The sequence below is a fragment of the Hyla sarda genome, chromosome 3, assembly GCF_029499605.1.
Source record: "Hyla sarda isolate aHylSar1 chromosome 3, aHylSar1.hap1, whole genome shotgun sequence".
Taxonomy (NCBI): Eukaryota; Metazoa; Chordata; class Amphibia; order Anura; family Hylidae; genus Hyla; species Hyla sarda.
Genome location: NC_079191.1, coordinates 361,566,726 through 361,592,128, shown reverse-complemented (window position 1 = coordinate 361,592,128; position 25,403 = coordinate 361,566,726). Strand labels below are relative to the sequence as shown.

The window sequence follows — 25,403 nt, the reverse complement described above, 5'->3', positions numbered from 1 at the left end:
TTTCTAATATTTGCTCCCACAGTTGGTTTCTTCACACCAAGCTGCTTAACTATTGCAGATTCAGTCTTTCCAGTCTGGTGCAGGTCTACAATTTTGTTTCTGGTGTCCTTGGACAGCTCTTTGATCTTGGCAATAGTGGAGTTTGGAGTGTGACTGTTTTAGGTTGTAGACAGGTGTCTTTTATACTGATAACAAGTTCCAACAGGTGCCATTAATACAGGTAATGAGTGGAGACAGAGGAGACTCTTAAAGAAGAAGTTATAGGTCTGTGAGAACCAGAAATCTTGCTTGTTTGTAGGTGACAAAATATTTATTTTCCACCATAATTTGCAAATAAATTCTTTAAAAATCAGATAATGTGATTTTATGGATTTATTCTTTCTCATTATGTCTCTCATAGTTGAGGTATACCTATGATGAGGTATTTAAAGGCCTCTCTCATCTTTTTAAGTGGGAGAACTTGCACAATTGGTGGCTGACTAAATACTTTTGCCTCACTGTATATGGTCTCTGGAGAAATCCAAGAAGATGCAATGGCACAGTGCTTTCCTAGCACCACTTCTTTCTAGCCATATGAAGAGGTTATACTGGTCAAACTCTTGGGTGTTTCTCTTGGGAGATGACATTGTTAATTTAATTACAATGCCAAAGGTATAATTTCATAGATTATTTCACCAAGTAATCATCTATTGATCAGGAAGAGGATCATAAGATCAAAAAGAGGGCATTTCGTGTTATGAAAAGAATCATTTATATCCATAGATAGGTGTTGAAAGTAGCCATTCAAAATTAGTTGGAAACCATGTTTGTCTTAGTCTCCATCTTGTCTTCACACATATGAGAACATTTATCAAAACCTGTGTGGAGTAAAAGTAGTGCAGTTACCCTTAGCAACCAATCAGAGTTTTTTTCCCCACCATTTTTCACAGGCCTCTTTAAAAATGAAAGAAGTAATCTTATTGGTTGCTATGGGCAACTACACCACTTTTTCTCTACACAGGTTTTGATAAATCTCCCCCGTAGGGATTAAAAGTTTCCTATTTCAGTTTTTTGTATCTGGTTTAAGAGAAATTAAACCAACTGCTTGGGAACACATCCAAGTCCAGCGTTCTCGCTCTCTGTGAGATATCGTTGTTTTCAGTCTTGGCTTCGCTAGTGACTGAAGGCCACATATCTGAAGTAAAGGGAGTACAGTATACAAATCCTCCCTATTTCTTCACATGAAGAATTTATGATAATCTAGAGCAAAAGTTAATTCAATTGTAATATGATCAGGTGTCATAATATTATTCATGTATTTATATAACATGTATTTTATGTAATGATGATCGGTCAATTGATATCACTATAAACACTCCGTAACCTGCCCAACAAATCTGAGAAGTGCTTTTTTCCCTCCATTGAAGTTTTTGCACTATAGCATGCTGTGGTATCTTCTTCATTAGACCATGGCTGGGATGCTTTAGTAGATTACTGCTCCCCCAAAATTGATAAGAGATTATGTCAACATAGGTAATGTGAACATCATTTTTTAGGAACCACATTGGATCATATATTACAGTTATTTTTCTACAGGCTAAAGATAGTGGGATTCCCCCACAAACATCAACAGCATTGATCCATGTTACTGTTCAGGATGTTGATGACAACCGCCCCGTCTTCAAAAGGAATATATACAACATTACAGTAAAAGAGAATGAACCCCCTCATGTGGTAATAATATACAATGAATACATTAGTCAAAATAAATATAAGTAGAAATATGAACAGTTTCTCCAATGTGTATTCTGAATCAACTGAGATATTAGTATATATATATATATATATAAAAAATATATATATATATATATATATAATTTGTCGATGAGCTTAATTTATTCAAAGGTGTGCACCTTTATGTAAGACCCATGTATGAAATACAGTGGTCCCTCAACATATGATGGTAATCCGTTCCAAATGGACCATCGTTTGTTGAAACCATCGTATGTTGAGGGATCCGTGCAATGTAAAGTATAGCAAGTTGTACTCACCTGTCCCCGCCGCTCCGGACCATCATCGCTGCCCTGGATGTCGCCCTCCATCGCTGTCGCCGCGTCCCCGTGATGTCGCCGCTGCTCCGTAACATCTCTGCTTGCCGGTAACGTCGCTCTCACGTCGCCGTCATCACGTCACTACGCACGTCGCTCCTATTGCATGACGGATGGCGTGCGTGGCGACATGATGACGACGATGGAGAGCGCCGGCGATGGAGGGGATCCCGAAGAGGATGCTCCGGAGCCCCGAGGACAGGTAGGAGACCATCACCGGAGCACACGGGGCACCGTAAACGGCTATCCGGTGGCAGCTGAAGCAGTCTGTGCTGCCGGATAGCCGTTTATGTGATGGCCCCGACATACAAAAACATTGTGTGTTGATGCTGCCTTCAACATGCGATGGCCTCTAAGAGGCCATCGCATGTTGAAATTATCGTATGTCAGGGCCATCGTAGGTCGGGGGGTCACTGTAAGGTTCTTAGTAAATCCTACCTTCGTTTATGAAAGCATTTTTTTTTTTAAATAACATAGCAGGCAGTCCCATTAAGAAAATAAATTTGTATAGAACGGATGGTGTTGATCTGGCAATGAGCTTTAGCTATAGGCACAGCCCCATTAAAGAGGTTTTTACATTGATGGCCTATCCTCAGGCCAATCCGCTGTTTAGCAGAGCTACATGTACACATTAAGGGTGTATTCACACATTCAGTATCTACACATGTTTAATGTACAGGATTTGAAGCTATGTTCAGTCATTTAGTTTACATTGAAATCTGCAGCATTAAAGGGGTACTCCACTGGAAAACATTTTCTTTTAAATCAACTGGCTCCAGAAAGTTAAACAGATTTGTAAATTACTTCTATTAAAAAATCTTAATCCTTTCAGTACTTGTGAGCTTCTGAAGTTAAGGTAGTTCTTTTCTGTCTAAGTGCTCTCTGATGACACCTGTCTCGGGAAACGCCCAGTTTAGAAGAGGTTTGCTATGGGGATTTGCTTCTAAACTGGGCGTTTCCCGAGACAGTTGTCATCAGTGAGGACTTAGACAGAAAAGAACAACCTTAACTTCAGAAGCTCATAAGTACTGAAAGGATTAAGATTTTTTTAATAGATGTAATTTACAAATCTGTTTAACTTTCTGGAGCCAGTTGATATATATAAAAACGTTTTTGCCTGGAATACCCCTTTAAATCTGCAGCTTCAAATCCTGCACATCAAATATGCACAGGATACTGCACGTGTGAATAAACCATAAGGGTATATTCACACAGGAATGCATCTGTAGCGTATTTGATGCCTTGGATGCGTTGCTGGCACACAGAGTTACGGCAGAGCAACCTCTCTGCTGCTGCCATAGCTCTGTGTATCTGCTCGTGACTGCCGGCGGGAAATCCGCAGATACGAGCAGACACACACAGAGCTATGGCAGCAGCAGCAGTGAGATTGCTCTGCTGTAACTCTGTGTGTGCTGGCAGTGCATCCGCGGCATCAAATACATGTGAATACACCCTGAAAAGTGCTTGAAGCAGTTGGCTGGTGGCTCCAGGTTGCTGTGGTGCAGCAGCCAATAAAGTAAATGGCATCTGAGTTGCAGTAACCTGATGCAACCACAGCACAATGAATGGAGCCCGGGTGTTTGGTGTATATGTAACAGACTGAATAAGATAGATCATCAATGTAAAATGCCAGAAGGACTCCTTTAACAATGTGTTGGATCCCACCAGGCGCACATTGATGGCCTATCCAAAAATTAGGGTATCAATGTTAAATCCCACAGAACGTCTAATCATTATATTGCTGCCAGTGAATTAAAGTTTCTATGTTTTAATACGGAGGCTTAAATATTGTACCATCATACTGTCTTAAAGCTACAGTTTGTTATAATATATCACTTTTTTTGTCTGTCGCTCCACTCTTGGCCAAACGGCATAAATCTTAAAAATGATTTTAGATTGTTGCATACTTTTTCATGCACAAGGAATGCAGAGTGCTGGATATGACACATGATGAACGCTAATACCACCGCCATTACTTATAAGGAGGTCCGTCAAGTTCTATCATGGTGTCCAATATCATACTGGAGAAACCAGAGCTTACACGTTCCTTTAAATAATAACTTCCCCTACTTCTTTATGTTAAGATAAAACTGGAAGACACCTTCTTATGTAATTACTAACCCTCATGATTAAAAATAGTTTTGTTTATGGTAAAAAGTTTCCCAAAATTCATCCTTTTTTTCTACTACCCTATATTATTAGAAACTATGTTCTACAATCAGTATAATATATCCTAAAATTTGCCTTAAATGCTGTTTTTTCTTAGATACTAAATGTTTCTGCCGTGGATCTAGACTTTGGGCCCAGTACTTCCCTTTTATATTCCTTCATTGAAGTCTCTGACTTGTTTTACATTGGAGAAGAGTCTGGTTTTATCTCCAACCTGAAGCCTTTAGACTTTGAAGAGAAGACAGAACATGTATTGACAGTGACTGCACGCAGCTTCGGAAACCCTCATCCAGAGAGCACTGCCACCGTCATAGGTAACCGTAGCCTTATCTATTATCATCTACAATCCATCTTTTGTAATCAATGGCAACAGCACTTTAATCTTTTTCTTCATATTTAGTCCTGCTTATGCCTAACGGTCTGCCTGGTACACCTGTAAGCAGGGCTCAAGTCCTGCAGGAACGCAAGGGAACTGAGTTCCTGCACTTTTTCCAAAGCAGGAAAACCATTCCCATTAGTGAATTGCAGTGAGGGGGCATGGTGTGAATTCACGATCCCCGCCGCCCGCACCCAGCATTCTTAAGGAACGCCAGATGCTGTAGAGTGATCGCCGGAGTCCCAGCTGCAGGACCCCCACAATCAGACATCTTACCCATTCTCCTTTGGATAGGTGATAAGATGTCTAGGGGTGGAGTCCCCCTTTACAGAAAAACTAAGACCAAAACAGAGAATTAAGTGTTGCTTTGAGTTATGGCTCCCTCTAACTCTTGTATACGTTAAAGCATTACAGTCACACGGTATTGTGACATTTTAACATGTTACACACACGTGCCAAAAATGAGTCTGGATGTTCAGACCTCCAATGATCTCTAGATAAAGCTGGGAGAAGCTGCTGGTTGCCTACTCTCTCTGTTCTCCCTAGCTTGCTGTAGTAGTCAGGTTGTATAGTAAGTCCAGGGCCCATGCAAGAAATTTTGTGTACACAGGCAAAGATGCATTTTGGTGACCCCCCCCCTTCACAGATGATATATTGCGGCATAGCATGGGTTACCAGCACCCAGGGCAAAGCAGAGTATTCAGAGTATTGTACCCCAGGTCAGGTAATGTAAGAGAATGGACGCTCAACAAGCACGCATGCAGGATTTTTCCAAGGACTGGGGTTTAGACACATAATTAATATACCTCCTCCAGGGCCGTACTTACACCTCAGGCTGCCCTAGGTACTAGGCCTGAATATGTCACTATTAAAGGCACATTTACACTTCCCAGTTATCATCATGATTCACTTGTTTCTGAGCTTTTGTGGCCTTATGTATACAGTACACCTGACTGGACCACTTTGTATTAGTGTTGAGATTACAACTCAGTCCTCAGTCCTTATCATGTCCTGACAGATGAGCAACACACCAAAGAGGGTGCAGAAGTAACAGTCACATCTGGGCAGTAATAATGGCAAGGTTGCAAGTTTGACATTCAGATATCTGGGAAAGCTGGGTATCTACAATATTATCCATTATGTTAATCACCCAACTTTCCCAGAAACATACAAATATAAATTCATTTGTTTTCTAGCATTTTCCTAGTTACATCTTTTACTGGGAAAGCTAGTGGACAATCAATATGACTGCCATGACATATATGTGTATATATATAAATACAGATAGTGTTTAGTGAGGATGTGGGTGGGGGACAGAAATATGATAATGTAAGCCAGTGGTCTACAAGCTTTGTGTGCGAGTGACTGGGGATTCTGACTTTATCCCCCCCCCCCCACCACCACCACCTTCTGCACCCTGAGGCAGCTCCCTTAGTTGCCTTATACTAGAGCTAACCCTGAGTAAGTCTATGGAGCCTGCAATGGGGTGAGTAGAGCAAGCCAAAGAGTGAAGTCTCAGCATAGCGCTTCTCCCAGCTCATTCTAACAATTGTTGGGCATCTGAACACACACATCCAATAGATCAAAATTCTTAACATAGCTATGTAACATCTCAAACGTTTGTTAAAGTGATGTTAACCCTTTCAACATGCACTTGCTGAGATCTATGGCTGCAGAGGAACATAATTCAAGGCCTTGAGGCTTATTTAAAATATGCAAATATAATTATTGGTCTTATCAATGCCTTATGCATAAAGCTGGCGACTTATATAAGAGTTTGGTCAAGTTGAAGAGAATGCTGCACGCGAAATGTTTATTGGTGAACCATAAACTATTATCATTTCCTTGTACAGTGGTCCCTCAAGTTACAATATTAATTGGTTCCGGGACGACCATTGTATGTTGAAACCATTGTATGTTGAGACCAGAACTCTATGGAAATCTGATAATTGGTTCTGAAGCCCCAAAATGTCATCCAAAAATAAGAAAAAAAGTGAGGATTAAAGAAAAATAAGTAGATAACTACCGTAATATAGATAGAGCAAATCATTACATATAAAAGTAATAAAGATCTGCTGGGAACTGTAAATCACTGTCTATGTCAGTGTTTCCCAAGCAGGGAGCCTCCAGCTGTTGCAAAACTACAACTCCCAGCATGCCCGGACAGCCTTTGGCTGTCCGGGCATGCTGGGAGTTGTAGTTTTGCAACAGCTGGGGCCACCCTGCTTGGGAAACACTGGTCTATGTAAAGGACAGGAGCTTCTTCAAGGTCCTGTAAGTAAAAAAAATAATGGAGTCGCCCTCACCTGGTGTCCAAAGGAGCAGCTAACCCTGGTACAGGTAAAGTGTACAGAACATGTAATACCACTCTGTACTGTAGGGGGCGCTACCAGACACCAGTCAGTGCATACGCTTCAGTAATATAGAGGTTTTACCAGTGAATGCCCATTTTGATTGCTCGGTTCTTCCGGCCAATGACACGTTGCACAGATCTGGATTGTCCGTAGTATTGTATGTTGAGTCTGGTTTCAACTTAGGATGGTCCAGAAAAGACCATTGTATGTTGAAACTATTGTATGTTGAGGCCATTGTAAGTTGAGGGATCCCTGTATTGGTCAATCTATGCCCACCTGAATAGATTCTTACACTCACTGTTGTTTATCAGTGCATGTAGAAAATGTCAATGAAGAAGGGCCTACAGTGGAGCATCCAACATACCATATGGTAATATGGGATGGGGAATTTGCAACAGGAAGTATTATCCTTGATATTAATGCAAATAAAGGAAATAAAGGTATGGATGAAGGGATCCACTATTCTATTTCAGGTGCGTATCAGAGGATTTTCTATTTATGATATCTTAGTAGAATTTTTCTTTTTCAAATACTGTAAAACCCAAAAAATTAAGTTAAATATCTGTCATTCTTCATTTTAGGTAATAACAGCGAGGAACTTTTTTCAATAGCAAATGGAACGGGTCACATATTTTTAACAAAAGATCTTCCAATACACAGCTCCCCGGAGTATTATGCCCTTACAGTCACTTGCACGGACAGTGGGGCACCACCTCAATCAACATCTGTCAAGGTATTATACATTACTGAGGCTCTGTTCACATTTGTCCTATGATATTCCATCAGGGGTTCTGTCAATTTCATGGGGAAAAAATCCAGCATACAGCTCTATAGTTGCTTTCAAACTGATGGAAACCTCAATGAAACCCCTGATGGACCTCCTTATAGGTAAATGGGACTGACAGTCATCATGTACATTTGTTGTGTGATGGATCGGACACATATAAATGGAAGCCATGATGTCAATGAAAACAATGCCTTAGACCTTTTCATAAAATATATCATTATTCAGTAGTCAGACAATGGCTACAATGCAAAGATGTTCTTATCCTTCTTCTTTTTGTTTTTTTTACATAAAGGTGTTTGTGGTTATGTCACCAAGCAACATTACTGTGCCAGTTTTCTCATCAGATTATTATATTCCTGAATCCCTCAATAACTGGACTGTGCCTAATACATATTTAATACAGATCAAAGCATTTTATTTACGCTCGTCCCTTATATACAGCATAGAGGATGAGAGGAATGAAGGTAACATTGATTATTTTATCAAAACTTTTAGTGCAATAAGATAGATTTGGGTTAAAGTGGACCTAGCGATGTGTACAGGCATTTTGGGGGACAGGGGCTGAACTGAAAAAAATGGGCACTTCCCATAATTATTTATATAAATGTCCACATAATAATGCCAGACTGCCCAGGGTACTTTTAGGAGTACCATCAAAAGGGCAGGGGCTCAAGCCCCCTTTCTAGTCAACCTGTGCACATCCCAGCCTAGACGTTCTGCTCCTACTGCTGGTATTGAACCTTCAAGAGTCTCCTCTAGAGATGAGCGAACTTACAGTAAATTTGATTCCTCACAAACTTCTCGGCTCGGCAGTTGATGTCTTATCCTGTGTAAATTAGTTCAGCCTTCAGGTGCTCCGGTGGGCTGGAAAAGGTGGATACAGTCCTAGGAAAGAGTCTCCAAGGACTGTATCCACCTTTTCCAGCCCACCGGAGCACCTGAAGGCTGAACTCATTTATGCAGGAAAAGTCATCAAATGCCGAGCCGAGAAGTTCGTGACGAATCGAATTTACTGTAAGTTCGCTCATAAAGTCTCCTCCATGGTGCACAGCTATTTCTCTCCATTAAACATCAGAACTCAGCTACTTGCCAGTACTCACAAGTGGACTTCCTTTCCCTTAGGTCTCTGGCCAGTCATAGAAATGCACCTAGTAATGAAAAAAAGAAACACCCATTCTAAAATAACACAGAAACCCTAGTGCTAATTTGAAATATATGACTGCTTTATTAAACAAAATTTTACCTTGTTTTTTTGTTTTGGCTAACATATTGCTGTGCCTAATACTATTGGGATTATAGGACATAGTTTTAAATTAGAGAAGCAATGGTTTAAAAGTAATTTCAGCAAGTATTACTTTACTGAGAGAGAATAGTGGATACATGGAATAGCCTTCCTGCAGAAGTGGTAGCTGCAAATACAGTGAAGGAGTTTTAACATGTATGGGATTGGCATAAGTCTATCCTTTATATAATATGTGGCCAGGGACTATTAATATGCCAAATATTGGGTAGACTAGATGGGCCAAATGGTTCTTATCTACTGACACATTCTATGTGTTTATGTTTTCTCTATGCTATGCCATAACATAGGAAGGGATAGTATCACAAAAGCATCCCTGGTCCAAGCAGTGAATTGCTGTTCATGATGACATGCTGCACAAGGGACAGCTGCCCAGAATATAATGAGAAGTCAGAGAGACAGACTCAGCTTGCATTCACACAGTCCAGGCGTTCTCCTGCTTATACTGTAGCACGCTAAGCCCTGATCCCACTTCCTGTGTTCTTTCTTGGTCTCTCTATTGCTAAAGACGGAATTCCCCTAACATGCAATGAACAGCAAATTGCAGGGAAATGGTACACTTAATAGCCAAGGCTTTATTTTTGGGATAATAATTCATTTTGGTAACTAAATTAATTTACAGATATGTTAGAAATAACATAGGCTATTAGTCTGAAAGAAACAGTGACCATGTAAAGTATTCTCTCATATTGATAGGATATGCTGTAAACTGCAGTGGGTTACAACTATTGGGACCCCCACTATTAATTCAAACGATGGCTTTAAAATGTTGCATACCCCACCTGATTTTTTCCCTGCATAACCCTCCTCTTTAACCAGATGTGTGCAGGCATCAGTACAAGATATTGCAGCGTGGTCCCAGAAAGGCTGCATAACTGCATTAATAATGCTGTCATTGCTTGCTAATGAATGGAAACTCAAAAGCTGTTAAGGCTTTATGATATTTCATAAAGCTTAAACATCTGTATCAGACTACACAAACGTACAGTGGACAAAAACAGGTCCAAACTCTCATACTTTTAGCAACTTTCATAATGGTAGTCTATAGATATACCACAGCATATGTTTCGGCACAGGTTTAACATATCTCCCAGCATGCTTCTGGGGTATAGATGTGAATGAGCCCTAAGTCTCTTAAAAGCGGCCCTGATTTATCAATATGCCTGGAACCCAAACTGTCTGATTTGCCTATAACAACCAATCACAGCTCAGCTTTCATATCTTAATGAGCTCTGGTAAAATGAAAGCTGAGTTGTTATTGGTTGTTAGGGGCAAATCAGACAGTTTTGGATTCAGGCAAATTGATAAATCATGGCCGCTAGCTTATTTTATTCAACAATTAGAATTTGTGTTTTTTTTTGCATTATTCTTTGCAATTTTGTATATTTAGATTATTTTGTCTTGGATTCAATGTCTGGAATAATGAGAACTAAGAAACTTCTAAAAATCGAAGACTTTCCTTGCAATGTGACTGTAAAAGCAACAGATTCTCAAAAGCCCTGGATATACAGTGAAGCTATGGTGCACGTGACTGTTACCAGTGATAACCACTATGCTCCTGTCTTCACTAATTCTTTGAAAAAAGTGACAGTGAAAGAGGTAAGATTATGTAATTACATGGTATGTACTAAAAATGAATATAGATGTAGGGGATTAGCCCTGTAAATCCAGGCAAATAACAGCAAAACAGTGTCAGTGACACAAAAGTATAGTCCAAACAGAGCTTTTCCTGTCTTTTTTTCTACCCCTAACCCCTAGAGGACATGCAACGTACATGTACAGGATCGGGTTTTGTGATCATTGTGCCTCCCAACACAGTAAGTGGGCAAAGCCTACTTGTGTTATCAGCAGCCAGGACCTCATGAATAATGGGGAACATCAGCTTATGAATAAAGGGGGACATCAGTGATCATGTCTGTTTACCCGCTCCACGCTGCTCTGCTGTCATCCACTGGTATGGTCTGCCTTGTGACAGATTATAAGTGAATCACAGGTATGACTGATCAGTGTTATGCCAATGCATAGCACTAAACAGTAATTCCAATCAATAGATTGTGATGAATAGTGCCCTGTGGGGCTTTGAAAAATGTAAAATAAATAAATTAATTAATAAACATATTTGGTAGTGCTGCATGTAGAAATGTCCTAACTATTAAAATATAATGTTAATGATCCCGTGTGGTGAATGGGGTAAATGTAAAAAAATACCAAATTTCCAAATTGCTGCTTTTTGGTCACTTCACATCCCAGTAAAACTGGAATAAATAGTGATCAGAAAGTCACATGTACACAAAAGTGGTACCAATAAAAACAAAGATTCACAGAGCAAAAAATTAGCCTTCATACAGCTGCATATATTGAAATATAGTAAAGTTATAGGGGTCATTATATATAATAATGCATATGTTATATATCTAATAGTGAAAGCCTTGGAAACAAATATCCCCCTTCCTGGGCTGCAGAAGGAGTTAAAATGTATTAAAGGAAATCTGTCACTAACCTGTCAGGTGACACTGAAGACAACGGTACTTACCCTGTCCTGTTCCATGCTGTGGTTCTCTGGCTATCCTCTACTGTATCGTCAGATACCGAATAGGATTGCCAGAGAACGACAGCACGGAACGGGACAAAGTAAGGACCATTGTCTTCAGTGTCACCTGACAGGTTAGTGCAGGTGACACTGATGACAGATTTCCTTTAAATAAAGGGTAACTCCTCTTTATCAGATTCCACTATTGTACTACATTTGTACCTTTCCATATTCTTTGTATTTTATAGGAGCAGACTGTTCCTACATTTGTCGCTCAGGTTCAGGCTACAGACCAGGATGCAGGCAGAGACGGTATTGTCACCTATTCTATCCTGAACAGTCACTCCACATTATTTTCTATAGACGACACAAATGGAAAGGTCGTCGCAGCGAAACCATTTGACTTTGAAAATGGAACTCATGAATTCCAGGTCAGAGCTACAAATATGAAAAATATATCTTGAATTGTAAATAGTTTACAAGTTCTCTATATTTTTGTATGCAATTTAAGCTAAATAAACAGTTTTGTCTAAGTTACATTTTCTTTATGTACTCCAGCATCATGCGCATACCTTTTTTGCAGTGTGTATGTAGTATCACTAAATGACTCAAATGGTTGGAGGTGGGGCAGCAGGATCTAATTACAGTTAAAGAAGAACTCTTTTTTTTTTGTGCTAATATAGTGCAGCATTGGCTATTATTATAGAATAATGTAGAGGTTCTTGTGTTTGCTATTTGCTGCCTACGTTACCCATGATTCCTTTGGCTTTGCCGAAAGAGGGGTAGAGTCTCATCACTGCAGTTCCCATAATGAGATCACCTGTGATCTATTTATCACCTAGCTAGACTCCAACAGCTGAGGTTTTGATGCATTTTCTTATTTAAAATTAATTTCATAGAGAAATATTGCTATAAGGCTAAAGGGTTTTGACCTATAATCAAAATGTAGGTATTTTTTGAGGAGTTGAAGTTTTTAGGCTATGGTTCACAGGTTGCTTTTGTAGAATTTTGGCAGTGTTTTTGCTGTTTGAAAATAGCGTTGAAAATAAGCAATTTGTGCAATTACAGTGATATAGCACATTTTCCTCTGACTTCGGGAAAGTCACAGCAAAAACACATAAAAAAGCATAGCAAAAATGCAACAAGGGGACATTGCCTCGTGGGGATGTGTATATCTTCTAGGGATGTAAGAAAAAATCGATTCTCGCGATAATCGCGATTTTTCATTTGCCGATACAGAATCGATTCAAAATATATTTGAATCGATTCTTTTAGGGATGTGGAATTTTTATCTGCGGACGCCCGGAACAGCATGTCCTGTCCTGGGCATCAGGAGATAAAAGTTCCACATTTGTGGAGCCCGGCAGGCCGGATCTGACACGGCTATGGAGCGGGCTCCGACTCGTGCCCACTCCGTACTATGCGACCCCCGGCTGATTTCAGTAGCCGGGGGCCGCCGCTAATCGACGCTATTAAAGGAGTATCCGGTGCGCACTTTTCTCATTTTATCCTATCCAGGCTGCAAAATAAAACACACTTTATCTTACCTGCCAACGAGCCCCCGGAGCTCCGGTACAGGTGTTCGGTCCCCGGGCTGTATTCTTCTTACTTCCTGTTAGTCCGGCACGTCACATGGAGCTTCAGCCTATCACCAGCCGCAGAGATGTCCCGCCTCCGCTGGTGATAGGCTGAAGCTCCATGTGACGTGCCGGACTAACAGGAAGTAAGAAGAATACAGCCCGGGGACCGAACACCTGTACCGGAGCTCCGCGGGCTCGTTGGCAGGTAAGATAAAGTGCGTTTTATTTTAATTTGCAGCCCGGACGGGATAACATGAGAAAAGTGAGCACCGGAGTACTAGATCGCCGCTGTCAAAGCTGACAGCGGCGTCTATTGGGATCTATGAATGCTCCCAGGTGGGCGATATATCGCGATATATCGCGATGTATCGTCACCTAGACGGTATCGCGATATATCGGGATATATCGAATCGCCACACTGGTATCGCGATTCGAATCGAATCGCCAAATTCTTGGCGATTCACACCCCTAATATCTTCTATATATCCTGAGATAACAGTATAGATAGAGCTTTTCCTATAATATGGGTACTCCCGGAAGTGGCGCATGCGCGGAAGGGAGAATAATGAATAGTCACAAGGGGGACGAGAATAAGGACGAAGTAAGCTTGACCTCAGAGTGCACCTGGGGCTTTCATTATATTGTTTGACAATAATGATTTCACGGCTGAATGAGTGATTACCTTTATCAGTAGGTAACAGTAAAATACATATATATTTATACTCATGCCCATGTAGTATAAGTAGAATAATACTAGGTTCACACGGACGTTTGCATCCTACCCATTAAGCCGATCGGACCCTGAAACGGGTCAGATGCAAACAGCTACTGCCGGGTCCCGATGGCCCCCTTTCACTTCGTCAGTAACCCAGTAATTTTACAGGATTTTAGCGGAGAAAAGAAATAGAGCTTGCACAATTTTTTTCTCCGCTAAACTCCTGTCCTTCTGGTCGGATTGCAAACAGAACTCCGAATAGCATAGTCCAACGGCAATGTGAACGAGGCCTAAGTAGAATCCAAAACTGATTGTAAAGTTTTATCAAATAAAATATCTGTGGTTTGTTATACACCTGTAGGTTTTCATTTGTGCGGAGGATGATGGGATGCCACATAAAAAACAAGACTACCTTACTCTCATTGTCCAAGTACTGGATGTTAATGACTATAAGCCAGAATTTTCACCACATGAGCCTATGTATGTTAAAGAAAGTGCACCAGCTGGCACCGTAGTTGGCCAAATCACAGCCACTGATGGGGATAGTGGAGACAATGCTTTCATAGTCTACAGTCTGCTGGGTAACGTACAGTAAATGTTTTACATAAATTTATTTGGAATATGTTTTATGTCATTGTACATGCAGTAATATAATACAGAATACATATTCACATTTACCATGCCAACTGTTAGATGATGCCAGAAACTTAAGCTACATTTAAACCTACCTGATTTCTGTGGTATACGTTGGAAGCCTATGGGAATGGGCCCTGGAGTGGGATGCAATCGGACCCATTTATTTGAATGTGCCAAATGTAGTCCAAATGTAGTCACATTTGTGAGCATACACAGTTTTTCAGCAGTACTCAAAAGCATCCCACTGGCCAATGTGCCCTTTTGCACTCTGTCATGAATTTGGTGCATTCATCATAATGATATTTCATTTTTCTGACTGTACTCTGATATATACTTGTGTGTGCTCTATGTGCTATGAGCTATATTTCATGATTGGTAACAAGGTTAAGTGTCAGAATGGAACCTATAACATACACATCCATTACTTGTTTGCCAAATAGATAACTAAATAATTTTTTTCATGAAGACATTATCACTCCCTCTGAACTAGAATGCTACATTCTCAGCTGCAACTACTTTTTTGTAGGCCAAAGGCCTAAAGTGGATGACTTACATGAGGAAGTAATAAGCCATTGGTTCTCTGCTTCTTTATAATCTCTGTGTCCTGAGGATGATAACAAAGTTGAATGCGGTATGGGTGTATGTATCCAAGCTCACTGCTTGGATCCTAGGCCCTGGGAGCAGGAGCTGCAGAGGATGGGCCTTTGGGCCTAGGGGCCATGTGTTTGCCTAAACCACACATATAGTACTCACCCACTGGACGCAATACTATTACTATTGGACCCATATTTTGAAGTTGCTGACTTTCTATCTGTTTATATGATTACAGATGGCAATGACCAGTTTAGTATAGATAGACTACTCGGGAACATTTTCGTAAAAAGCCCTCTTGACCATGAAATGAAAGAAATGTCAATGCTAACTGTTACAGCCCGTAATAACAAGACAGCTCCATTCTACCAGGTGAGTGACTGGAATGGGAGATACAGTATGTATTAAATGGGCATTTTTCATTCTGTTAGTATGGAAGCCTTACCAACCTATATTATGCAATGAAGAAGGGCAAGAGTATTTGCAGATAATAAAACTTAATTTTCTATATGCATTATATATTGGTTCTTTATATATTGGCCTCAGCGGTTATATCCTATTCATGCTTTCAAATTGATGGATTTATTATACTAAGTAATTCATTTATTTATATCTTTCAGTCTACAACTAATGTCACTGTTTTCATACTGGATGAAAATGATAATCCTCCGCAGTTTATGCAGAAAACATATTTCACTGAACTAGATGTGAACAGTCCAGTTGGTTCATATGTGATAGCTTTAAATGCAACAGATAAGGATGAGGTACGTATGCGATACATTTTGACAGTGGGTGTGCGTGTTTGTGACTTACAATCTGGGAAATAAGTAAAATGACAACCATATGCAAATCAAGGTTGCTTTAAAGGGGTACTCCACTGGCCAGCGTTCGGAAGTAAATGTTCCCAACGCTGTTTTCGCACTGCGGGGGTCGGGCCGCAGCGCAAAAACAGCATTCGGAACATTTACTTCCGAAAGCTGGCCAGTGGAGTACCCCTGTTAGGAAACTTGCCCAGACATTGCATACAAAAATACTACATTATAATGCCAGTATGATACTATAATACTGTGTCTAAGTGAAAGATTTTAGTGTCACCTCTTATTACTAGTGTTGAGCGAGAATATTCGCAATTCGAATATGGCAAATAAAGCACTATATGTTCACAATTACAAATATTTGTTTTTTTATTTTTTCCCCACAGAACACATCACAGTGATCTCATCCCCCCCTGCTTCTAGCTTGTGGTCTAAAGAAGGCTCCTATACTATTTACTGTATAAGACTGGAGAGCGAATTTTCGCAAATTTGAGAATATGCGAATATTCACGAATATCCTCATATTCGCGAATATTATCACTAAAGAATATTAGGAGATAGATGGATAGATAGATGGATAGATAGATAATATAGATAGACAGTTATCCGCATGCACACACGCGAATATATCGAATATGCGAGTTTCGCGAATATAGGACGACTATTCGTCCATAAATTCGTGAAATATCGCAAATTCAAATATGGCATATGATGCTCATCACTACTTAATACTCCTTGTGTCTATACTTCTCATTCTTTATATGTTGTATATTATAATTTTATGTCACTTTTAGCAGCATATACAGTACCTGAATGGCCAAATTCATTATTTGGGAAAGGTCCTCACTTACATTTATTAAATCTTGTGTTTCCTACAACCCATGTAAATTGTGCATTGTGGAATAAATAAAATTCTCAAACTTATATAATGTTATTGTAAATTTTTTGCAGGGCAATAATGGGGTTGTGGAGTATTCCCTGTTGACTGACATGTCACCCACTTCTTTTCTGTTTGAAAATGTAAGAGATGGAAAAATAATCACGGCTACAAACCATCTGGAGCCTGGGAAAGTCAATCTATCAGTGATTGCTAGAGACAGAGGGTCTCCTTCCCTCAGTGTCATGGCCTCGGTCATTGTCAATTTAGTAAATCTGAAGAAACCATCGCCAGCTTTTAGCCCTAATGAAGTAAGGTGGGTGTGTTCTTTTCTTGAATGAAATTGGCACTGTCATATACATGTATATTAATTCATATAGCCAGGCAATATGCAAAGTAGGATCCTTTCACTTCCAGTTATAATAAGGTAATTTCCACTGTATAATTTCAACATAATAATGTCATATAGATCCTATATAATACAACCATATAATTCCAAACTCATATTCAGTATGCAAATAATATTGCCTTAATTGCCCTGTAGTTCCAACGTGATATTGCAATATAATTCCTAAATAGTACTACCATATAACGCTAAATAATACTGGGTGGTTGCATTTGACTCCTGGAGTACTCAGGGGTTCATCAAGGGCCTTGGAGTTTGCCTCCTTGTAAAAGCAACTCTGCACATAGCTTTACTTCTCCGGCATATCCAATGTCTTTGGTACAATAATTTAAAAGGTCCTGTAAATCATAGGTTGTTTTGGGTTTCCTATGCACAAGGTTGGGATTGAACTGACTCGAATTTTCAAGCTATATTTTTCCAGTTGTTTAATATCTTTTCCGTTCGTATCTTTGCAATTCATATTTCATATTATTTTTACATATATGAAATAACTATTGACAACTGTTTTAATTAAGTAGGGGATGCTCACTATCCCTAGGATTCCCTGATAAACTAGTATTCCCTGCCTAGCAAATGCATCACTGCCTATAAGGGTGATCCCGTGCCGAAACCTCCAAAATCACCTTAGCCTTCCCTATTGGTCAGTTCAGGAATCCGCTTTTTGCATTCACTTCCAGGCAGTGGAAGAGAGAGGTGGTGTCTGATAATTATAAAAGAAAGTATACCAAGCGATTGTCTAAGCTAGTGATTGTGTATCTGTATACAAGTGAGGGTAAGTATAAAAGTGGGAGGGACTTTAAATTCAGGGAGTTTAATTGAAATATTTGATTGTTTTATTTTACTGTTAATTTTTGCAATCCCCAAATCTAGTATGGCCTCCATTTTGGAAAAGGCCATCCAGTGTGCATCTTGCACAATGTATACAATCCTTGAACAGCAGTTTGAGGGTGCATATTGTTGTGCGAGATGTGTGCGAGTTGTTCATTTGGAAGCCCAGATCCTGGATCCTTGGAGAGGAGTCTCCTGCTCACTGAGCAAGCACTCTCTGGGGTAGAGGTGGGGGAGGATAGTGGGACGGAGGTGCAGGATAGTCAGGCAGCTAGCTGGGTTACAGTTAGAAAACGGGGTAGGGAGGCTAGTCCTGAACTGGCACACCCCAACAAGTTTGCCCGGATGAGGGGGATGCCATTTCAGAGCTAGCAGTACTGAAGCAGGACTTTGCCTCTGACCGCCAGGGGGTGTCTGATCCAGTAAGGAGGGAGGAGTGCAGGGCAGGCCAGACAGGTACTGGTAGTGGGGGACTCAATTATTAGGGGGACAGACAGGGCGATCTGTCACAAAGACCGGGATCGCCGAACAGTGTGTTGTCTTCTTGGCGCTCAAGTTTGGCACATCACGGATTGGGTTGACAGATTCCTGGGTGGGGCTGGGGAGGACCCAGCAGTCATGGTACATATTGGCACCAATGACAAAGTAAGAGGTTGGTGGAGTATCCTTAAAAATTTTTTCAGGGACTTAGGCTGCAAGCTTAAGGCAAGGACCTCCAAGGTAATATTTTCTGAAATATTACCTGTACCATGAGCCACACTAGAGAGGCAGCAGGAGATTACGGAGGTAAACAAGTGGCTCAGAAGCTGGTATAGGAAGGAGGGGTTTGGGTTCATGGAGAACTGGGCTGACTTCGCTGTCGGTTACCGGCTCTACCGTAGGGACGGGCTGCACCTCAATAGGGAGGGTGCAGCTGTGCTTGGGGAGAAGATGGCTAGAAGGGTGGAGGAGTGTTTAAACTAGGGACTGGGGGTGGGGAGGGAACCTACAACATATAGGAGGTAGATAGTGTAGATAGAGAGGGGGGACTTATTAATGTACCTGGGGGTGGAGTGGAGGGAGGGGTTAAAATTGTTAATAGGGATAGGCTTCATAGGAAGAAAAAACATACACCTTTTAATTGCTTGTTGACTAATGCGAGAACTCTGTCCAATAAAACTGAAGAACTGGAGTGGTTGATGTCTGAGGAAAATTATGACATAGACTTGGTTGGACGATAGCTGTGACTGGGCGGTCAACATACAGGGTTATAGTCCATTCAGGAAGGATCGGACAAAACGGATAGGGGAAGGAGTTTGCCTTTATGGGAAATTGAATCTGAAGGCCGCACTGTGGGAGGATATATGGGAGGGAAACGATTATGAGGAGTCATTATGGGTAGAAATATAAAAAAATTCTGATAGGGGTTTGCTATAAGCCATCAAACATAATGGAAGAAGCAGAAGATCAATTATTGAGGCAAATAAACAAGGCAGCAAATCAGAATGAGGTGATAATAATGGGGGACTTTAACTATCCTGATATAAACTGGGAGACTGAGACCTGTGAATCTCATAAAGGAAACAGGTTTCTGACTATAACTAAAGACAATTATCTGTCCCAAATGGTACAGGGCCCGACCAGAGGGGGCACCCCTACTGGACTTAATATGAACCAACAGACCTGACAGAGTAACTAATGTGCAAGTAGAAGGACATCAAGGAAATAGTGATCATAATATAATACATTATAACTTGTTTTTCAATAAGGGAATCTCTCTAGGGGCCACAAAAACAATGAACTTTTTTTTTATTTTTATTTTAAGGAAAAGGTGCACAAAAAATTATTTTTCAAATACAACAGATAGATAACAAATATTCCCACTACCCCCCACCCTCCCACCCTCTCCTCACCCAACCCTCCCCACCAGCCTGGCACTACTAATTCTGTCATGTTATGTTATTCTACAATGTTACATTATTTTTACAATGTGAGTGAGTATATTCTACAGTGCTACTCCTATCTGCCAATATTCCCATCTCTTTCTAACTTTTTCCTCTCTCTCCTTCCCCCTACTTCCAATCACCTCATACTTTTTAACTTTGTTAACTATTTCTATGCACTCTTGGACAGTTGGAGGGGTCCTGGCTATCCATTTCCTTAAGATGATAATTCTAGCAAGCCCTAATAACTTCAATATCATTACATTATATTACATTATCCTCTTTAATTTCATTTAATCCCAGTATTGCACTTCTACCATTGTACTGCAATTTGACTCGACACACACCAAAATTCCTGTACTTTTTGACAACCCCAATACATGTGCATTAGATCTGCATCATCCCTCTTACATTTACCGCATTACTAAGTCCTGTCTATATCCAATATTCCTCAGAAATTTTGGAGAGTAATGCAGCCGATGTACAACTTTAAAAAAAGAAATACGATGGTTTTGATTCACTGACGAACTCTTAATGTTAAAGAAAATGTTCTTCTAGTCCTCCTCACTGATTTCCACCAGGTCTCTCTTCCATTTATTCGTACTTTTAATTATTTGTGTTTCCCCCTTAAATGTGATTATAATTTTATATACTATTCCCAGTAGATTCTTCTTCTCCCAATTCCGTGCATCCATAACATAATCCAACACAGGGTGTGTCACCACTTTCCGTCTCTTATTTTCTTTATCCCTTAAATATACATTCCTTATTTGCATATATCCAAATATATTTCTTTCCCCCAACCCAAATTCCTGCTTTATCTGTGACATTCCTATAATTTTAGTGATTTTCCTCATCTCTTTTAAATATTCATTACCCCAAATCGGTGAAATTAACAAACTCCCTTTTACCTTAATTAGTTTCCTGGTTTTCTTCCAAATACAATTAAGTGATTGCAAACCAGGACTCTTCCCCCAGTCCTTGCCACCCAATTTACCACTTTCCAAGACTGCAAAAATATCCTTCTCCTTCACTCCCATCCTATTTAAGAACTCAAGTGTTTTTCCCCCTTCTTGTGAAATGTGAACTAACTGACTAACTATATAATAAATTTAAAAATCAGTGTAGCGCTGCTGGATGTGGATCCTCCAACCTGTGTGGCAGATGAAACAAAGGTGAAGTCCCAAAGGATTCAGAATCCCTATGATTGTATGAAAACTTTGCCCAGGGAAGTAAATTTGCCCAGTCACCTTGACGAGAAGAAACAAAATGGCAAAGATAGTCTCCCAAGACCTGGTTCACCCTTTCAACCTGTCCTTTGGATTGTGGGTCATAAGCTGAGGAAAAATCCAACTTAACTTGGAGACGAGAGCAGAGGGCCCGCCAGAACTTAGAGACGAACTGGACTCCACAGTCAGATACAATATGAGATGGCAATGCATGTAAGCGGAAGATATGGCAATCACAAAGCTTTTCAAGCTGTGGTGCAGATGGTAAAGACCTGCAGGTTTGGAACGGGGGTCTTCTCCCGGGCACAGACCAAACAGGAATGGACAAAATTAAAGACATCCTGTTTTAAACTAGGCCACCAATACTGTCTGGAGATGAGCTTCAAGGACTTACGAATTCTGGAATGACCGGCCAAAAGAGAAGAATGACCCCACTTCAAAACTTGGAGTCTAAAACGGGGAGATACGTAAGTCTTCCCAGGGGGCAGGTGCTGAAGTCTTGCTGGTGCTGCAGAGATGAGACGTTCAGGAGGAATAATATGTTGAGGGTGGGATTCCTGGTCTTGAACATCAGAGAATCTAGATAGAGCGTCAGCTCGTAAATTCTTCTCCATTGGACAGAAGTGAAGGAAGAAGTCAAATTGGGAGAAGAACAGAGACCAACGAGCCTGCCGAGGGTTGAGACGATGGGCAGTCTGAAGATAAAGCAAGTTCTTGTGATCAGAATATATAGTAATGTACAGAGCACTCCAAGAGGTGACGCCATTCTTCCAAAGCCAGCTTTATTGCCAAGAGCTCACGATCTCCAATGGTATAATTTTTCTCCGCAGGAGAGAAGGTCTTAGAGAAATAACCGCAGGTCACAATTCTTCCAATAGAGGACTTTTGCGTTAAAATTGCACTAGCACCAACAGAAGAAGCATTGACTTTCAAAAGAAATGGCTTGCTTGGATCGGGTCTACATAAAACCAGAGCTGAAGCGAAGGTGGACTTTAGCTGTTTGAAAGCTTCTCCAGCCTCAGGAGTCCAAACCTTTGGATTAGCAGTCTTCTTGGTAAGAGAAACGATGGGGGCTACCAAGGTGGAGTAATGAGGGATAAATTGCCGATAGTAATTGGCAAAGTCGAGAAAGCACTGAACAGCTTTCAAGTCAGAAGGTCGAGGCCAGTCCAGTACCGCGGACAACTTGTTATGGTTCATTTGAAGACCTTGACTGGTAACGAAATAACCCAGAAATGGAAGGCTGTTTTTTTCAAAAGTACACTTCTCTAGTTTAGCATAAAGACGATTGTCTCGGAGACGTTGTAAAACTTGACGGAGGTGAGAGCGATGAGTCTGAACATTGGGCGAGTAGATGAGAATGTCGTCCAAATAGACAACGACACAGAAGTATAGAAGATCATGAAAAATATAATTGAGGAACTCCTGGAAGACTGTTGGAGCATTACAGAGTCCGAATGGCATTACAAGATACTTAAAATGTCCACCATGAGCATTAAACGCAGTTTTCCATTCAACTCCTTCTCGTGTGCAAATCAAATTATAGGCCCCACGAAGGTCAAGTTTAGAGAAGATCCTCTCACCACGCAGATGATCAAATAATTCCGAGATCAAAGGAAGTGGATAGCGATCGATGCAAGTTTGCAAAGATCTGTCTTTTTTTTCCACGAAGAAGAATCCGACTCCGGCAGGGGAGGATGACTTTCTGATAAATCCTTTCTGAAGATTTTCTTGGATGTAATTAGACAAGGCCTGGGTTTTGGGAACAGACAAGGGGTAAATTCTGCCCCAAGGAGGTGTGGTCCAGGGCAATAAGTCGATAGGACAATTGTAAGGACGATGTGGTGGTAAAACTTCAGCTTCTTTCTCTCTGAAGACGTCAGCAAAATCCTGAAGGAACGATGGCAGACCGAGCAGAGGAGTAGAAGGAGACACCAACTTGGACGGTAGAGTATGAAAACAGTTGTTATAGCAGTAGGTTCCCCAACAAAGTACTTCTCCAGTTTTCCAATCAAGATGCGGGGCATGTAGTTGTAACTAAGGAAGACCAAGTAGAATAGTGGATGTTACGCCGAGCGCTCCGGGTCCCCGCTCCTCCCCGGAGCGCTCGCAACATCCTCGCAACTGCAGCGCCCCGGTCAGATCTGCTGACCGGGTGCGCTGCGATACCGCCTCCAGCCGGGATGCGATTCGCGATGCGGGTGGCGCCCGCTCGCGATGCGCACCCCGGCTCCCGTACCTGACTCGCTCTCCGTCGGTCCTGTACCGGCGCGCGCGGCCCCACTCCCTAGGGCGCGCGCGCTGGGTCTCTGCGATTTAAAGGGCCACTGCGCCACTGATTGGCGCAGTTGGCTTAATTAGTGTGTTCACCTGTGCACTCCCTATGTATACCTCACTTCCCCTGCACTCCCTCGCCGGATCTTGTTGCCATTGTGCCAGTGAAAGCGTTTCCTTGTGTGTTCCTAGCCTGTGTTCCAGACCTCCTGCCGTTGCCCCTGACTACGATCCTTGCTGCCTGCCCCGACCTTCTGCTACGTCCGACCTTGCTCTTGTCTACTCCCTTGTACCGCGCCTATCTTCAGCAGTCAGAGAGGTTGAGCCGTTGCTAGTGGATACGACCTGGTTGCTACCGCCGCTGCAAGACCATCCCGCTTTGCGGCGGGCTCTGGTGAATACCAGTAGCAACTTAGAACCGGTCCACTAGCACGGTCCACGCCAATCCCTCTCTGGCACAGAGGATCCACCTCCTGCCAGCCGAATCGTGACAGTAGATCCGGCCATGGATCCCGCTGAAGTTCCACTGCCAGTTGTCGCCGACCTCACCACGGTGGTCGCCCAGCAGTCGCAACAGATAGCGCAACAAGGCCACCAGCTGTCTCAACTGACCGTGATGCTACAGCAGCTACTACCACAGCTTCAGCAATCATCTCCTCCGCCAGCTCCTGCACCTCCTCCGCAGCGAGTGGCCGCTTCCAGCCTACGACTATCCTTGCCGGATAAATTTGATGGGGACTCTAAGTTTTGCCGTGGCTTTCTTTCACAATGTTCCCTGCACCGGGAGATGATGTCGGACCAGTTTCCTACTGAAAGGTCTAAGGTGGCTTTCGTAGTCAGCCTTCTGTCTGGGAAAGCTCTGTCATGGGCCACACCGCTCTGGGACCGCAATGACCCCGTCACTGCCTCTGTACACTCCTTCTTCTCGGAAATTCGAAGTGTCTTTGAGGAACCTGCCCGAGCCTCTTCTGCTGAGACTGCCCTGCTGAACCTGGTCCAGGGTAATTCTTCCGTTGGCGAGTACGCCATCCAATTCCGTACTCTTGCTTCCGAATTATCCTGGAATAATGAGGCCCTCTGCGCGACCTTTAAAAAAGGCCTATCCAGCAACATTAAAGATGTTCTGGCCGCACGAGAAATTCCTGCTAACCTGCATGAACTTATTCATCTAGCCACTCGCATTGACATGCGTTTTTCCGAAAGGCGTCAGGAGCTCCGCCAGGATATGGACTTTGTTCGCACGAGGCGTTTTTTCTCCCCGGCTCCTCTCTCCTCTGGTCCTCTGCAATCCGTTCCTGTGCCTCCCGCCGTGGAGGCTATGCAAGTTGACCGGTCTCGCTTGACACCTCAAGAGAGGACACGACGCCGCATGGAGAATCTTTGCCTGTACTGTGCCGGTACCGAACACTTCCTGAAGGATTGTCCTATCCGTCCTCCCCGCCTGGAGAAACGTACGCTGACTCCGCACAAAGGTGAGACAGTTCTTGATGTCAACTCTGCTTCTCCACGCCTTACTGTGCCTGTGCGGATATCTGCCTCTACCTTCTCCTTCTCTACTATGGCCTTCTTGGATTCCGGATCTGCAGGAAATTTTATTTTGGCCTCTCTAATCAACAAGTTCAACATCCCGGTGACCAGTCTCGCCAGACCCCTCTACATCAATTGTGTTAACAATGAAAGATTGGACTGTACCGTGCGTTACCGCACTGAACCCCTCCTAATGTGCATCGGACCTCATCACGAAAAAATTTAGTTTTTGGTCCTCTCCAATTGCAGTTCCAAAATTCTCCTTGAATTACCGTGGCTTCAACGCCATTCCCCAACCCTTGATTGGTCCACAGGAGAGATCAAGAGCTGGGGTACTTCTTGTTTCAAGGACTGTCTTAAACCAGTTCCCAGTACTCCCTGCCGTGACCCTGTGGTTCCC

General features: G+C 41.9%; 1 protein-coding gene across 1 annotated transcript in view; it reads left to right on the top strand.

Moving 5' to 3' along the window:
* The window catches only part of LOC130361069 (protocadherin Fat 4-like), a 157,407-nt gene that overhangs the window by 35,407 nt on the left and 96,597 nt on the right, over positions 1–25,403 (top strand). Inside the window, exons 17-27 of the mRNA XM_056563632.1 lie at positions 1,576–1,713; positions 4,354–4,570; positions 7,298–7,459; positions 7,568–7,719; positions 8,066–8,237; positions 10,464–10,672; positions 11,852–12,034; positions 14,260–14,479; positions 15,364–15,497; positions 15,746–15,889; positions 16,892–17,133. Coding sequence (XP_056419607.1) covers positions 1,576–1,713; positions 4,354–4,570; positions 7,298–7,459; positions 7,568–7,719; positions 8,066–8,237; positions 10,464–10,672; positions 11,852–12,034; positions 14,260–14,479; positions 15,364–15,497; positions 15,746–15,889; positions 16,892–17,133 — 1,973 coding nt within the window. The remainder of the gene's footprint in view (positions 1–1,575; positions 1,714–4,353; positions 4,571–7,297; positions 7,460–7,567; positions 7,720–8,065; positions 8,238–10,463; positions 10,673–11,851; positions 12,035–14,259; positions 14,480–15,363; positions 15,498–15,745; positions 15,890–16,891; positions 17,134–25,403) is intronic.